General features: G+C 39.5%; 1 protein-coding gene across 2 annotated transcripts in view; it reads right to left on the reverse strand.

Annotated features, from left to right (window-relative positions):
* Positions 1-2,544: 2,544 nt before the first annotated feature.
* ALDOB (aldolase, fructose-bisphosphate B) overlaps positions 2,545-18,785 on the reverse strand; it is a 159,712-nt gene continuing 143,471 nt past the window's right edge. For both annotated transcript variants that reach the window (XM_044084019.1, XM_044084020.1), the window contains 2 exons: positions 15,704-15,903; positions 2,545-3,279 (listed from right to left, as the gene is read on the reverse strand). In XM_044084019.1, coding sequence (XP_043939954.1) covers positions 3,184-3,279; positions 15,704-15,903 — 296 coding nt within the window. In that variant the 3' untranslated portion in view covers positions 2,545-3,183. The remainder of the gene's footprint in view (positions 3,280-15,703; positions 15,904-18,785) is intronic.

Consider the following 18,785-nt stretch of genomic DNA (forward strand, 5'->3'; position numbering starts at 1 on the left):
TTACTGCATCCTGCAGGCACATGGCATATGATGCATTTTACCTGCAGCCGCAGTTATGCTACCTCTGTACTTGGCTGTGCTATTTCGGTTCTTTGCTCTTTGCATTTCTACTACATCCCCTATTATCTTTGCTGTCATATGCCTCCCCTTTCCCGTTCTGCAGGAGTCTGCATGCAGACTTATCAGCTGCCGGCGTTTGCCCTTCCTGCATTGATTGGTGTTAATTGCTCGTTACGGATACATTTACACTGCTTCCGCATTTCCTCGTATTCTCCGCATTACCTTCCTATATCCCTGGTTGTTGCCGGTGAGGCCGTCACATGACTGGTTTCGAGAACGTGGTCATCCTCGTGCACATGCATTTATGCACGCATTCTGTACTGTCAGCGCATCTATTTCCTGACACGCCAGTCCTGATGCTGTGATGTGCTTTGTACAGCCCAGATTTGCTGTCCTCCAATATCCTTCCTCCTACAGTGGCACACCCCTCTGTGGTTGACATGTATCTCGTGTAGGCCACACCTCGGTGTTGTACCGCTCGCCGCTTGCTCCATCCTTACGCCGGCGCCGTTTTTGCGATTCACTATAATCTGCCTCATTTGCATGGAATTGACTACTAATACCTGGTTACGGCGCCGGACACCGCAACCACTCCTTGACAACCATTGCGCTGGGGTTGCAGCTTTACATACATACTATGGTGTGTGGTGGCTGTGCAGCTGATTTGTGTTCTAATGCTCTTTTCGGACATTGTCATATTATTTCATTGCTTTACAACTTCTGTGCACATATCCTGGGGGTCTGCTGTTCTTTCTACGTACGTGCCATTTATGTCATATTTTACATTTTGTGCATATTTTCTTTGGACATTCTCGGTGCCTTTCCACATTGGCATATTGCACCTATATGATACCTGACTTTGACAGCCTTCGTTACTCCTCCGGTATGTTTGGGTAAATGTAAACCGCTTTTTTGGTTTACATTGCCGTGCGCTCACGCTTCGCCTGCGCCATTGGATCGCTATTGCCCTCATTTGCATGGTGCAATACCGCACACAGTGTGTTTTGCATACCTCGCGGGCGGGGACCGTCCGGCGCACGCCGGTAGTGCACGTGGAATTCATTCATTCCTGAATCGCTCGGCAGCCATATTTGGCGTTATAACGCCAACGCTATGCGGGCGCCTGGCGCAAGGTTCATGAATCCCGGGGATTATCTTTTTGCAAGTTATTTTATGCTCTTCAAAGCCTATGTAGTCTCAGAATGTAATTATTTATTTACTTATAAAAAGCCTGTGTTTTAATGGTGTTCTCTACTGCATGCAAAGCTATTTATTTTAATGCTGACATGCTTGAGACCATTTTTACTGGCCTGTCTTGTTAGAGAACTGCAATAGCTTAACAACTGTGAAGTAACATGTATATATACTGATATGTCGCTATGGTAATATCAAGTGGTACATCATCACCATACAAAACGTGGCATTAACTGGCAAAGGGTCACAATGTTCAATGTCTACTGTGCACTGTTGATTGTTTGTAAGAAAGATATTCACTATTTGGATGCTTCATCTCATAGTTCTGTACTTAATACCACTTAATTCTTACAACAAACACCTGTATTTTGTAAATACATGCAAAAATATGTCCACTAGTGCAATATAATAAGGCTGGTACAATTGGTACATCACCATTGTGACATCATAAAGATAGTATCCACAGCTTCTTCTTTTCTTGTTTTGCAGCCATACTGCCATGTTAGGAAGAACTGTATGTGAACTTCTCCATGTAATACTTTACTGAATTCTAAATACACATTACCAATGAGTCATAATATGCATACTCACACGTGGCAGAGTCTTAGCCGGCACATCTAGCTTCTGGTGCCATTCCATGATTTGGTCCCATTTGGCACCCTGTCAACTGTAAGCTGAAGAGGGCAACCTGCTTGTTACACTTGGTAGAAAGCAGCTTGTACAACTCATACTATATGCAAAGCATTCAAGCACTTCAGTGCTGCAATCATATCTACAAATGCAGTATCAGAATTCACTTCTGTACCAGCATTCAGAAATTCCAGTACAGAAATGAATACTTGTACTGTAATACCAATTGACTGGTATCTTCTGAATGGTTTCCCTAACACCTTGCTCCAAGGGCAGCTGCCCCTTTCTCCCCACCCTAGCTACACCTCTGATATATGGAGCCAGTAATATTCCATATATGATACTTTAGATTAATTAAATAGGTGGGTACCACATACACAAACACACAGACATGCACACAGATACACACACAGGCACAGACAAGCACGCACACACAGACACACACACACACACACACACACACACACACACACACACACACACACACACACACACACACACACACACACACACACACACCATTTATAAATGAACATGCTAAGATGCTCCTTTCTCCACTATATATACAAGTGCACACAACTTTACTTTTGTAGTTTTTATTTCAATGTCAAAATGTAAAAACACAGCAGATAACGATAAGAACAGATCACCACCACGAAAAACAGTCCAAGGAACTTTATTGCAATCCACAGGCCAAATAAGCACTAGAAGAACATGAACGCCTTAATACATACAGACACCCTGCGTTTTCGTCAACTTCCTTGACTTCAACTTTACTTTGAACTTTTTACTTCAACTACAACTTTACTTTTGTAGTTTTTATTTCAATGTCAGAAATAAACATTCTTTGACAGTTCAGTACTAATCAGAAAGCCAATAACCTTCTGAGTCAAAAATACTTTCATGTTTCCAGAGAAGACACTGAGATAGAAAGAGGAGTCAGGAATGGAGAAAATAATCACATAGATTCTCTCATTTCTCATACAGTTCCTTAAGGCACATGAGACACAAAGACTGAAAAATTTGGCCCACTACTTATACTGAACAGATGAGACTAAAAGTTGCTCTGTTCCTACATGTTCCCTCAAGATTTTGGAAAGCTTTCAGAAATAGAAAATTCCAGTTTAGAGGAATGTTTCAATTTAATAAAGTGCAGTCTTAAAATTTTTATATTGTCTTCTCACAGAACTGTCTGATGATGTTACAGTATGGTATTTTCATAGAAGGGTGTAATGATGATATGACCTGGACTGTGCTTGCTTTGTAGTTGAAGGCAGTGTAGAGGACACACTCTCTTTCTTAGTACACATAACTGGCTGTGAACAGTGACTGGGACGCAGAAGTATCTGAATCACCACTTGGAGCATACTTTCCCCTGGAAGCTAAGCTGTTAATCTAGAAGACAAAAGAAAAATGTTAGAAAGTATTCTTAAGGAAATCAATTACTATTCAGAGGTGGACAAAGATCATTTTTCAAATGAGTTACATATTAAATCAGTTTGGTTCAGGTGCTTGAGTCATGCAGAGAAAAGGCAAGGACAGTTTCTGTTTATATTAGCCAAAGAAGAACTTTCTGCAACTTCTACAAGAGCATGAGTTCCATCAAGGCAAAATGATGTTTCCTGTATTATTCCAGCAGCAAGCCAATACATTTAGTTTTGTGCTTGATAAACAGGGGGTCTTACTATGAAACACATTGTGTTGCAGACCTACAGTAAATTACTTCACTCATAACAATTTAACCATAAGTCTTCTAACTACTATACTTTATTCTCTTGAACTAACCTAGTATTTGCAACATCCACTCAGCACATCAGTGTGCATTCCTCAGATTTTGCAAGGCAGTGGGTAATGTTAACCCTGTCTCCATACAAAGTGAGATGTAGTTCCTTGTAGACCTCTTGTTGGATGGTGTAAATATTCCAACAAAAAAGTTTTAAGTTGCTACAGTGTGCGCATGTGTATGTGAGTCCGATGTGAGTCTGAGGTGGGAGGTATAATTTCATGGCTTTCCTACTGTGGAGAGAAAAAGCACTGTGGCAGCAGACTTTATCACTAGTTTGCATCATCCTGCTATTTGTTGTCCCTCCAGCCTTCATTCTTACAGTGGCTTTAGTCATTTGAGTGGTTGTTCTTATAGTGTAGTGTATTTCCATTCTAGCAATGCATCTCCTGCGATTATGTAGTTTACCTGTACATCAGAAATACCGTACTACTGTACCCCACGGGGCACTGAGGTACCTGTACATCAGAACTACCGTACTACTGTAACCCACAGGGCGCTGATGTACCTGTACATCAGTAATACTGTATTACTGTAGCCCACAGGGCACTGAGGTACCTTGTACATAAGTAATACCATACTACTGTAGCCCACAGATCACTGAGGTACCTGTACATCAGTAAAACTGTACTACTGCACCCCACAGGGCACTGAGGTACCTGTACATCAGTAATACTGTACTACTGTACCCCACAGGGTACTGAGGTACCTCTATGTCAGTAATACTACACTAGACTAGCCCACGGGGCACTGAGGTACCTGTACATCAGTAATACTGTACTACTGTACCCCACAGGGCACTGAGGTATCTGTACACAAGTAATAACATACTACTGTACCCCACAGAACACTGAGGTACCTGTACATCAGTAATACCTTACCCCACAGGGCACTGAGGTACCTGTACATCAGTAATACTGTAGTACTTTACCCCACAGGGCACTGAGGTACCTCTATGTCAGTAATACTACACTAGACTAGCCCACAGGACACTGAGATACCTGTACATCAGTAATACCGCACTACTGTACCCCCACAGGGCACTGAGGTACCTGTATATCAGTCATACAGTACTACTGTACCCCATGGAGCACTGAGATATCTGTACATCAGTACTACCATACTACTGTAGCTCACAGGGAATTGAGGTACCTGTACATCAGTACTACCATATTACTGTACCCCATGAGGCACTGAGGTACCTGTACATCAGTACTACCATACTGCTGTACCCCACAGGGCACTGAGGTACCTGTACATCAGTAATACTGTACTACTGTACCCCACAGGACACTGAGGTACCTGTGCATCAGTAATACTGTACTATTGTAGTCCACATGGCACTGAGGTACCTGTACATCAGACCATACTACTGTTCCCCACAGGGCACTGAGGTACCTGTACGTCAGTAATACTGTACTATTGTACCCCACAGGGCACTGAGGTACTTGTATATCAGTAATACTGTACCCCATAGGGCACTGAGGTACCTGTACGTCAGTACTACTGTGTCCCACGGGGCACTGAGGTACCTGTACATCAGTACTACCGTACAACTGTACCCCAAAGAGCACTGACGTACCTGTACATCAGTAATACCGTACTACTGTACCCCACAGGGCACTGAGGAAGAAGTTACAAAGCATTTAGTGAGACCTACAACACTGAAGCAAACAGAGAACTACACACAGCAAAGGAAACTGAAAGTGAGATTTGCATAGGTGGGGTTCTTGTAAGAAAGAGGTAACCACTGTGCTGCACTTGTCATGACATTAGGTAGGGCTTGTAAAAAGACCTGGTACAGCTGACATTGTGGGTAGCTAAATGGTAGCTGTAGTCTAAGGCAATAAAAAGCATGGGTATCTGTGAATAATACATACTCTAGAGTGTGGGCCCTAAAGTAGACAAAGCAGAAAAGGGACTTTTATTACCTTTATTTGTATTATGCAAATCAGCATGACAGGGCTTTGCTAAAGTCCATCAGAATGTTGCTGTGTAAAACTAATGTCTTTTGTCTTTTCCCGGTTAGGGGTCACCACAGCGGAACTCCGGTCCGCTAATGACTGACAGTGGATTTTTACAGTGCCGAGGTACCAGCCTGACACCCAACCTTCAAAGAAGGAATGTTGCTGTGTAAAGAGTGTGTAAAAACAAGAGAGTCAGACAAAGCCTTCTATTATGCAATGCAGCACTAAAATGATGCCTGAAGTCTTATAAATGGTACTTCATGCTTTGCTGAGAGTACATATGGCTGGTAGGCACAATGAAACAGAGAGCTAGTTAAACAGTAAAGTGACATCAGAGTTGGAGTGGAAGCAGTAGATGTATAAGGGTCAGTGGAGGAAGTTCAAGCATGCATCAAACAGACAGAAGAAATGACAAAGCAAAAATGTAGAATGATGGCTAAGTAATTAGGAGCACCACTAAAGAAGACTCTAAGTCTTACTCAGTTGCTACATACATCCTGTACTGTGGAGCTTAGAGTTATTATGTTACCCTTAAATTCTGCCTCTGACCTCACAGCTGCTCTGTGCTCCATAATGCACAAACTCTCATCACCACTGATGGCTCTGGTAGTGCTCAAACCTTCTGTAGAAACAGCTTCATGTTCCTACACCAAAGGACAAATTTATTTGAGTCCTGGAACTGCCCAAGTTATCATGCTCTTGTGGCTTCATGCTATGGAACATCTGCCCCTTGAGGTCATCTTACTGTACAGATTGCCCTACAGTACTACAGCAGCATCTCAAAGGCCATCACAGTACCACATATTGGACCTTGTCCTATCCCTAAAATGTGAAGGTACTCAGCTTCCTTCACAGTAATACCTTCCAGAGCTCACAATGTGACTCGTACCACAACCAGTACAGATGGATGCACGATTGTGCAAACTGGCTTCTGCAGTATCGTTCCTGATCCTACACTGTAGTGAGACATATTCTTTGTATATCCCTCGTCTCCTATTGTGACTATGTCTAACTCTCCTTTTTACTTGCCCCTCCCCCTTCAGTGATCTTTAATCTCTACCTATGCAAAGCTTCTCACGTTTTAATTTCTCCAAGTCATTTGGGTTTCTAATGCCATGACTGGAATGAACCCCATTCCTAAGTCAAAGTACAATTAAAGTTAATTAAATCAGTATTGTTTCAGTCTTTGATGTTATCCAAAAGTGCTCTTCACAGCACCCCCAGTGTGCACAGTACTGACTCCTTCTACAGTTCATACTTTATTACATGTATCAGTAACATATCTAAGTAAGACTGTAAATTCTTTTTTATAAAACGGTGCAAGAAACTTCTCTGTGGAAGATTTTCAGTCCATATATCTCTAGTTAATCACTGTATATTAATCAGATTAACGAGAGATATATTGACTGAAAATCTTCCACACAGAGAAGTTTCTTACACTGTTTTGTTTTTGGACCCACTACACTTGTTTAGTGGGTTGTTTTGAGACTTCGGGAATACCACAGAGAGTACTTGTTTTTAAATTCTTTTTTATAAGACAAGTTGCTCCTACTACTATTGGAGCTGTCTGGATATCCTTCTTCCACACTGCCCTCATTTCTGCCTGCAAATTCTGGTATTTTATGACTTTGTGTCTCTCTTTATGTAAGACACTGTAATCATTGGGTGTAGCAATGTCAATGATCAATGCTACTTTTGTCTTCTTTTAATGAAATACTATACCTGCTTTTCTCACATCTATTTTTTAAATGTTGGTAATGGGTGATCCCATGTGATATAAACTTCATCATTTTCTATAATAGTTAATGTCTCGTGTTTCCAATGTTTTTCAGCTACTTCAATGTTATAATGTTTGCACAATCCCCAATGCAACGGTCTTACCACATTACTATGATTTCAGTATACAGTCCTTCTACCATTAGTATATCACAACCAGCAACAAGATGTGGGACTGTTTCCAGAAATGTTTTACAAAACCTGCATTTGTTTAGTTTCTCCCACATATTCAATGGACTTTATAAACCAATGTGTATAAAATTCACTGTCTTGGGCCACCAATATTAACCTTTTGTCTCATGGTTTAAATACACCTCTCCTTAACCATTCATGCATTCAATCCTAAACAACATGAGGTTGTTCCAAGAGTTTTCTGTACTTGCATCTATATTTATGAATTTTCTACATTTCTTGCCTTCTCATCTGATCTTTCACTTTATATTCTTTTTGTTTTCTGCACATTCAGTTGCTGCCTAACTTTTATCTACTTCTAGTTTGATTTCCATTCCCGCTTGACACCGATATGCTTCTGCTAAACTAAGCAGGGAAGTAATCTTAGACTTATTCTACTTTCACTACATTTTGGGTCTTGTGAGGTCAACAGATATGCATGCAGTCCTACAATTGCAGATCTACACATGTAATCAATTTGCGAGGAGGCCCATACCTTCTTCAGAACAAGGAATGTATAGTCTTAATATACAGTGATTTTTATAAATCATTTGATAAGCATGACGTGTCCTTCTTGTTTTCCTTTCCAACTGATCCAATACTTTTGGGGCCAATCAATCACTCCAAAACTGTTAAGTTAGGACAGGAAGAGTAAAACTGGTTTATAGCTTTGACTTTGTTCTCCGATGTCAGCACTGTTTTCAGGATTAATTTAAGTCTTCTAAAATATTGCTTAATAAGTTTAATTTGCATTTGTTCATGTTTTATTGTTGATCCTTCATCAGTTCCCAAATATTCATACACTCCCTCTTGCTCAAGTTCTTTTATATCACATTCCTGTCGCAGGCTGTTTCTTGGTGCTGCAGCTTTCTTACTTTAAAGGTTGCTTTTGCAGATTTATCAAGACGAAATGACATTCTTATATCATCTGAAAATGTTTTGACCACTTGCAGTTGTGCTTTCAATTCCTCATCTGATGAATTGTACAATTTTAAATTGTCTACAAAAAGATGAGAAGTCTTTACACATTGTTTTCTGGTAGCCAAATTGTAGCCATGACCTAATTTGTTAAGTAAACAGCTTAATGGGTTATGAGCAAGACAAAAGAGCAAAGAGTAGCCCAAGACTATCCCCCTTTGAATTTTTATCCCTGGAATAATAATTTGTTCTTTATCATGGCTTAACTGCAAAGTGGTTTGCTGCTGTTTCATGGTTGCTCTAATGTAATTGATCAGTGTAGGATATATCTTATACAACTTTAAGCACTCTTTAATACATGAATGTGGGATACTGTCAAATGCCTTTTTGTAGTCTATCCATGCCATACTTAGATTCTTCCCCTTTTTACAGCTCTCCATTATAACTTTATTTAGCAAGAAATGATCCTTTGTTCCATATGCCTTTCTTTTGTTACCCTTTTGTTTTACTGCCATAACTGAGTTTTCTTCTAAATGACTATAAACTCTTGTCAACTTCATTTCCAGTGCATAGTTTATACATAGTCAGAAGGCTAGTTATTGGTCTATAGTTTTTAGGATAGCTTGCAGGTTTGCTCTTAAGTAGGAGTACTGTGTTGCCTGTTGTTAACCAGGTTGGTGTCTGTTTGGGGTGCGCATACAAATAGTTGTTACTCATAGCTAAATCTTCTTTTAAAGATGCTAATATTAGCCAAAAGTTAGGAACTGCATCTAGGCCTGTGGTCTTCCATTTAGAAGCTTTTCCTAACTTTGTTTCACTTTCTCCGGCCATTATTTCATCTGATTTCATAGGGTCTATATTAGTTCACCAAAATGTATTTTCAGCGAATGTCTATTCAGCGACACATATTCAGCAAAAATCACTTTCGCGATTCGCTGAATATTCCAAGGGCAAAGAAGCAGTTGGCCAATTACATAACTTTGCCCTTTTCTCCAGTGTAGTGCGATCTCAGGAGTTGGTATATATAGTTAGGGGGGGTGGGGTGCGTTCGATTTACTTAGATGTGGGTCCATTGTGCTGTGGAGCAAGTATTTCATTCTTCTTCTTCTTCTTCTTTCGGCTTTTTCCCAGTTAGGGGTCGCCACAGTGGATCACCTGTCCGCTAATGATTGGCAGTGGAGTTTTACGGTGTCGAGTTGCCAGCCCGGCACCCAACCTTTATTTCATTGCCCTTGGAATATTCAGCGAATCGCGGAAGTGATTTTTGCTGAATATGTATCAATGAATAGATGTTCACTGAAAATAAATTTGGGTGAACTAATATAGACCCCATTTCATATCCTGTTCATTTAAACTTCTTATTCTTTCTTTTACTTTTTCCATCCATTCATCATCTTTGTTATGTTCCACAGGATCTTCATAGATATTTCTGCAAACTGTATCTATTTCTTCTTTTCTGGGGTGTTGCTTTTACCTAGTTTCCCAGTTCTCTATAAAACTTTTTTGTTCATCAATAAATTGCTCATTTTGTATCTTTCCTTTATATTTATCTGCATATCGTCCAAGTTATTCTGCCTGTGCTGATATTTGTAGTTTATTATTTGTGATGGTGCACAAGAAATCCTGATCTGTTCTGATACTGCACATCGCATTTATATGTCTATCTTTCTGAGTATTTTTGTTGATCCGTTCCCTCTTCTATACTCTAACAGTGCCACTTCTTGTCTTAATTGCTTCATAGTTTTCTCTACTCGATAATTCCATGGTGGCATTTGATTTCTCCCCTTCCTTTCCCTTACTGCTGTGTGTTTTTGTGGTAAGACTTTAATCTGTTATTAATTTAGCTGCACAGTAATATATCCTATTTACTTCTGTTATATTGCATGAATTTCCATGAACAGTCCTAATTCCTGTCTTTATTTGTTTTCTCAAAATTATAACTTTCGTGGTTTTATTGTCTTTCTGTAGTCTATTTATTTCACTGATCTTAATAAGCAGTACCTAACTTTTAGCTAATAGTTGCATTCAAACTCAGCTCTTTAATCACCTGATGACACAACAATTGCTTTCCCCCACCCAGCATGGCTTTAGACCAGGACATAGCACTAGCACTGCCCTTATCTCCTTCCTGGACACAGTTAATAGAGCTCGACACTCCTGTTCCTTCATCTCTGCACTCTTTCTTGATCTGTCAAAAGCATTTGACACAATCTCCCACCGCCTTCTGCTTAGCAAACTATCCAAACTGAGCATCTCTGCCCCTACACTTCAATAGTTTACTGACTATTTAACCAATAGGAAACGGTCTACTATTTGTCAGCAAAGCTTCTCCCCTTTTATCAGCACCAATACTGGGGTACCCCAGGGGTCTATACTGGGTCCCCTTCTTTTCAGTATATTCATCAATGACTTCTGCACCTCTCTCTCCCACTGCTCTGTAATTCAATACGCAGATGACTCCACTATTATCTGCTCTTCTAAATCTGCATCTTTACTGCAACAACTTACCCAAGAAGCCTCCACCTCAACTGAATCCTGGATGTCACAAAACCATCTCGCCCTTAACCCTAATAAAACCAAACTCTTAATATTCACCCCAAGTAAATGTAGCCCAGTCAGTAGATCTGAACTCTCTGTCCATTCCCAAAATAACACCATCATTGAAGTTGTTCCCAGTACAAAATTGCTAGGTGTTATTATTGATGGCAACCTTACCTTTGACCTTCATATCCACAATAATAGCAAAAAAAAACCATCAAAAACTAGGATCCCTCTATAGGCAAAACTACTTTCTAAATTTCACTGCAAGAAAGGCTCTCGCCTCATCATTTCTGCTTACAGCTCTTTTATATGTTGCCCCCATTCTCACAAACATCCAGTCTTCTCTAAAAATCAAACAACTCATGTTACAATAAAATTGCCAAATTTGTTATAAATGCCAAATTCTCCACCCACCACTGCACCACACTGCAGCAACTAGACTGGCTTGAACTCCCTCATCACCTAATATACCTACAACTTACCATTGCACATAAACCTATTTACCACCCAGCTGCCTGCCCATCTCTCACTGGTATAATGACCATCCACCATCCCAATCGTCACCTCAGGTCAGAGAAGAAAATGCTGTTAAATATTGACAAACCTAAACTCTCTGCCAGTCAAATGCTCTACTCTGTTACTGTTTCTAAACTATGGAATGACCTCCCCCCTCCACTCAGAGCCATGTCCAACTCCTCTAACTTTAAAAAAATCCCTTAAACTTCACCTCTCCTCACAGTGGTTATGCACTTGCACCTCTACTAGAACCGCATAACTTGACCCTCTCGCTATCCTTCTCCTCCTCTCTCTATAACCACTCTAATCTCCCTTTCTCTCCACCACCCCCTACTCATTTTTCCTCTTACTCTGAGCGCCTGGAATACACCTACAATACCACACTGCTTTCCTTCTTCTCTGCTACATATCTCACTCAATATTTAATTTACCTTTATTTTATAGTTTCATTCCATGACTATAAGCTATTTTTCTCACTGTCCCCATTCCACCTTCTGTTACCAAGCTACTGAAAATAATCATAATGTTAATCTCCAATTTTACCTCTGACAACAATCCAGTGTATGTAATCATAACACTGTTGTACATGCTGATGTTGTATTACATATCCTGTATCATTGTAACATATTTCTTGTCTATATGTGTTAAACATGGAGCTTTTCTCCCCGGGCCTCCACTGAAAATGGGTTCTTCTGGCCCAATGGATTACCCCGGTAATCAAATGCAATAAATAAATAAATAAATAAGTGTCCATCTCTATTAAATCAAGCAACTCTTCACTTAGATAATCTTCTTCTAAACTGAGGGCACTTTCTTTGTTCTCCATTTCCTGTGGGCATTCTACAGAAAGTTCCAGAGCATCTTCATGTGCCACATTCTCTTCAGTTTCATCCTTTGTCATCTCTTGCACTTTTACATGTGAACTCACTGGCCTATCTTTCCACAACACTGACTGCATCAGAGTTGCCACAGTTTCCTGCTCTTTCCCATGATGTGCAACTGCAACTGAACTTTTGTACTGGTTTTCTATGAAAGCCTCTAAAGTATCTTCATATGGTAACTGATCAGATGTTTCCCGCTCCACTGGTTTCTTTAATTTGGGGATCCATTGCTCTATCCTGCTGTGGTGTTATCAGAGTTAGATTTTCTACACTAAAGCCTTCACTTTGCAAGTAATCCATTACCTCAGTATCCGTTTCTTTAATTTCTCCATTCCTAATCCACTTTTCTACGTTTCCTCTTTGTTTTCTTATTTTTTGTATTGTAAAATCTTCCACATCCAGATGCCTTTGCCCGTATTTTTCTTCAAATATCTTTGGTGCTGCTCTTTTTGTACTGATTAGTTTTGTTTTCTCCTTTGCATAAATATTGCACCACATTAAATCCCTTTTTCTTTCCCATGTCTATATTTCTTCTTCAGATGCCTCCTGCTCCTCCTGTTTCTCCTTACCTGGGATCTCCTTGTTCCATCGTGCAGTGACATAACTAAAGCCTTCACTTCACAGGTATTCCATAACTTCAGCATCTATTTTTTTTAACTTCTACTTTACTAAGCTTCTGTTCTACGTTCCCTCTTTGTAATCTTATTTTTTGTAGTGTGAAATTTTTCATGTGCCTTTGCCTGTATTTCTCTTCGAATATCTTTGGGGCTGCTTTTTTGTGTTGATCAATTTGGCTTTCTCCTTTGCATAAATATTACACCATATCAGATCTCTCTTTCTTTTCCATGTCCATATTTCTTTTTTATACCTTTCAAAAGCCACTAGATTTTGTTCTTTATATTTTGCACTTCCTCGGTCACTTCTTTTTCCACTTCCTGGTCTATATAATATTTTTCATAAATATGTTGTATTAATGAACACAGATTTTATTTGAATCTTTTGACAGTTTTTCTTGTGCAAGTTTTTTTTTTCTTTTCTCTAATTTCTCTCTTAATCTTTTTGTATAACTTCTGTCTGGAAATTCTGACCTTCTTGCATAACAGTAACAATACATAATTTGTTTCTTATCCTCTGTACTCCACTCTGTCATCTTTATGGCTGTTTTGGCCTATCAGTTTTTGTGATTTTTGTGGACTACTACTTCCTACTACAACAGGGGGGCCACCCCCCACCCCCAAGCTTGACCTTGCCCCATTGTAGAAATGTTTCCATGTCTTAAGGATTCTACACTGTCATTGTTTCCAGTCCTGGTACCAGTGCGCTTACCAGGATTGGGCACTCTTTTATCCTGGGTCTTGTGCACCCAGCTATCCTACTTATCTTTAACCTGCTTCTGTCCATGATATATGCCGTATAAAATTCAGTCTACATATCAGTGTCACCTTGGTGAGATTTTGGGAAAAACAGGGTCCACCTTATGAAGGTACTCACCAACACTTGAGGATGAATTCAATTCCAGCAATACTCCTCTCCTTTGCTTGCTAATTTATTACCGCAGTGAAGCATATTCTTCGTATATTCCTTGTCCCCTATTGTGATTATGTCTAACTCTCCTTTTTACTTGCCCCCCAACCCCCTTCAGTAAGCTTTAATCTCTACCTATACAAAGCTTCTCCAGTATTACTGCTGTGCTGTCCTCTTAGTGGGAGCTGTGCCATTATCAGCAGGGGTCTATGAAGTATAACCACTCTTCTGTAATATTGTGCTTATGCCCCCCCCACCCACAAATATATATACACGCACAAGCACACACTCTCTCTTGCGCACACACACACACACACACACACACACACACACACACACACACACACACACACACACACACACATACATACATATCACAAAATGTGATGATTGCCATAAGACCTTACCTTTACCATAGTTCTTTTTAGTATGGTCCCATTTTTTCATAACAGATAAAAGTACCATTGACCTAAGGGTCATTCTTCTCTACCAATTCCCTCCACCACTGCTGGACAGTGTGCACTTCCCTGCCACAAGGGCAATGCTAGTCCTAAGTAGCTCTATCATGTTAAACACTGTAGTACTATACATGACTTTATGGAGTTCTAGAAGTGAAACTGTGGTGATGATGTGGTAGGAATGACAAAGACACCAAGAAATCTAAAGGTCATACAAGAAAAATCACATCCTACGTGTACGAAACAGCTACTTACAAACCTCCCATTTTGAAGCCTTAAGAGAAGCAAACTTCCCCTGAAAACTAAAAAAATGCTTCAATAACATGTTTTAAACACACACATTGTTGCAGAAGTTATACCACACACTCAAAGCAAAAGCATTAGGTTGCACTACACTTATCTCAGTAGCCAGAACACATCAGTATATCTTAAACAAAATATATCTCTTATAAAAGCAGAAGTTCATATTACTCCAGAAAGGAGGTGCCAAGTAAGGAGGGAAACAATACAAAAAGACTATCCAGGCATGCGCTGAAAAGTGGTGTGTTTCGATAGTTCTGTGCACATGTGACTTATGACCAACTATTTTTTATGACTGTTTTATTTATTTATTTATTTATTTATTTTGGGGGGGGGGGGGCATTCTTTTTAGCAAATCTAAAAGTTGTGCAATCCAGTCACTGTGAGAAATTTGCAACTGTCTTTAAAATGAGTAAACAGGCAGTACCATGAATGAAGAGCAGCTCATAAATAACCTTGACAAGAAAATATCCTGAAGTTATTACAAAGCAGCTGAGTGTTGTTACTGTGCCCCACTGTGAGTATGGTGTCTTCTAAAACCAGCCAAATACATGCATAGTTTGCAGAGTATAATATATATATATATATGTGTGTGTGTGTGTATGTGTGTGTATGTATGTGTGTTTTGACAACTGAAGAATTAACTCTTTCACAGTACTGTAACTATTAGTAACATTGTTCATTATACTTACTGTATTATTTAGTTAGCTTAATATATGTAATTCAAATATTTTTACTTTTACTGCTTTAATTTGATGTGCTGTTTAGTCTGTGCTGTAATTACTGTCAATATCACTTTATGTAATTTATACTAGGATATTGTTACTGCTTGCTTAGGTCAGTTGAAGTCAAATAAAAGTTACGCTTGTCAAAATATGGGTGAAAATCAGCAAGTCAAGTAAATGAAAATGGAGTCAAGACTTTCATTTCTGAAGTTGACCATAATAAAGACTGAAAGCAATAAAAGAATGGTCGTTATCCTACCTGGGCTCGTTTGCAGAAAGCCTGTTGTCCAGCCTTGACATTCTCTTTCTTGCCACTCCAGGCAGCCAAGGCAGAAGCCTGTAGAGCCCGGCCATAGGAAAAGGTCAGTTTCCAGGGTTTATGCAGTGGGCACTTGTTGATGGCATCAAGGTTCAAGGAGGCCTCCTCCTCACTCTGACCTCCAGAGAGAAAGCAGATACCTGTGACACAATGGGAGAAGAAATAAAAAGAATTAAACTTATTTTTTGTCTAATTGGCTAAATAGTTGGTGTCTTTCTATAGAGATTCAGTGTGTGTTGGCCTAGGATAGGATGGTAGACACTTTATGTTTTACAAAGGATGGGTTACATCTCTTTGCCTAATGCTGCTGTTACTCCTATAGTGCCATTTTTTGGCACAGTCTCTGTATTGGACATTCTTACTGAGCATACATAAACTCAAATTAAAAAAACATCATGGTGGCACTTCTTAACGCTAGAAGCCTAAATAGAAAGGCACCGGAAGTTGAGGCCCTCCAGCAACTCACACACATTCATACCTGTGTAGATATTGAGACACAGTTTCTCTACAGTGGCAGTACCAGAGTTTAGCGTATATCATGCCTTCAGAGGAATTTGACAGAGATACTATCACCTCATGCCAAACTACCCTAAATCCTAACTTGTTGCTAGATAAAAATCCCTTTCTATATCCCCCCAAAGATAATGGGAATTACTTTAACAACATTGAAGACTTAAATATCATATCAGATGCCTTCTTGCTAGGGAACTTCGGTTACCCAAGCATTGACTGGGATACCAGATGCAGATTATAAAACTACCCACTAGATGCTCTAGTATCCTTGACCTGGTCATTACCAACCTAGCCCCCACCTGTACACCACCATGTATCTATATATTACTGGTTAAATCTGACCACAGATCATTCCTCTTCTCTGCCAGGCTTAATGGTACCACCTACCAGCAGGGGAAACCATCTTTAGGGATCTGTCTAGTGGATACTTAATTCAGTTGTATTAGACCTGTAAAAAATTCCCAAAAATGCCATGCAAATGGACCCAGCTGAGACACGTTCACATCCAGTTTTTTACCAACATCTAAATAGCAACATACAAAAGCATTTAGCCATCCACCTTAGATATAATGGTAAATTCAGGAATTAACCTCTCTGTTAGAATTCCCACGGTAATAAACTGTACAGCAAAAGAAGGAAAATATTGAAAAGTTATAATAAATCCCCATTCTTCTACTTCAAGACCACTGAAACATGCAAGCAAGGAACTTAAGAGTAGTAACAGAAAATGTAAAGTAAAATACGAACTTAAAGTTGCTACACATACCAAAGGAAACTACAAATCTTTCTTCAATTATGTCAGGAAATTAAGGAATAATTTTAAGCAATGCACTGAGTTCTTTCACAGAAACACCGCACATTTGAATCCAAAGGATACCACCAATATAGTACAGCTAACTTTACCCCCACCTACCCACATTGTTGTGCCCACTATCCTTGGAAATTTAGTTTTCCCTGTAATTACTTTGGAATGAGTCTTAGAATCCCTGTAAAAGACTAAAAAAGATGTTGGCACATGACCAGATAATGTACCAGGCTGCTCTCTCATTAGTGCTAGGTGTGCACTACTCACACCTCTTCCTTAACTGTTTGACCTCAGACTTTCTACAGTGTTTGTCCTGGATGCTGACACAAGGGTGGCCCCTCTTCAGACCCAGGTAATTATTGGCCCATCAGCCTCACCAGCCTTATATGCAAAGTGCAGGTCCTGTCTCCTGCTCCTAGCAAACTACTTTGAAAAGATTACAGAGGCTTCTGACAGTGGTAACTCAGTACATGCTCCTTATCTTGCCCTGGCCAAAGCTGCTAACATTATCCTTCATGTTGGTGTTATGAAAAAGATAAACAATATATATCCCTACATTTTCCACTGGATAGCAAAAATTCTATGCATCAAATCCCAAGTACTGAGAGTTTCTGGTGCTTTCTCTGAAGGTAAAATTGCAACTAGTGGGGTACCACTGGGATCAGTGCTGGCCCATCTCCAGTTTGGTATTTACTCTTCAGATACCAAAGCCAATAAATTTGTTGATGACTGCAAGCTGTGCACCGAAATCCACTCATCTACCAAAATTAAACTGCTCAAAACAGGGCTGGTACTTGCACATCAGCAAAAACAACAGCAAAGCAGCAAAGTAACAGGTGCAAACACAACGAAGAACAAAGACCAGGAACCCAATGAATAAAATGTATTAATTTCTCTCACGTCTTGGCATACACTGCCTTCTTGGAGTAAGTAAGCAAACAGATTAAATTTTACATTTGGTGGCATCCAAATAGGGAAGAAGGTGTCCTTTTTGGATGCAGATTTGTTACTTAAGGAAGATGGTATACTAACTACAAAAAGTACATAGGAAATTTCAGGGGGATATATATTATTTGAGAGCAACAAGTTGTCATCCTGGGCATACGATTGATGCCTTGCCTTATGGTGAATGCATACGTCTGTACAGACTATGCAGCGATGAACAAGATTTTTTAAGGGAGTTATGTTATACTTTTGAGATGTTCAGAAAGCGTGGTTATGGTAAGGATATAATTGCTAAGGCATGGTCTAGATTTAATAAAGAGTATATAGGAAACAACAATAGAAAATGGAAGGGAGTTTCCAAATTAAATAACAATACTGAATCTGGTTGAAAAATGTATTTTGTAACCACATATAGTGGATTTAACAATAGGGTTCATGAGATAGTACAAACACAGTGGCAAATGTTATTAAATTTAAAGGTTGGAAGTTCATGGATGCCTAATAAACTTGCTGATTCATATAGAGTGGGTAGCAATATTAAGATCTTTTTGGTGAAATCTAGGTTCTGCACACCCAAGGAGGTCTTATATGAGTCATTATGAACAAAAGGAACAGTAGGATGTGGCAAATGCAAGGCATGCAAATTTATTGTGCCTTATTTTGGACTCTTAAATGGTCGAAGATTTGAAGTCTGTGGGAATTATAGGTGTGACACTGAGGGCATTATTTATGCCCTCAGATGTCCTTGTAATAAGTTTT

This window comes from Protopterus annectens, chromosome 9.part0 (genome assembly GCF_019279795.1).
Source record: "Protopterus annectens isolate FY-2018-M chromosome 9.part0, PAN1.0, whole genome shotgun sequence".
NCBI classification, from domain to species: Eukaryota; Metazoa; Chordata; order Ceratodontiformes; family Protopteridae; genus Protopterus; species Protopterus annectens.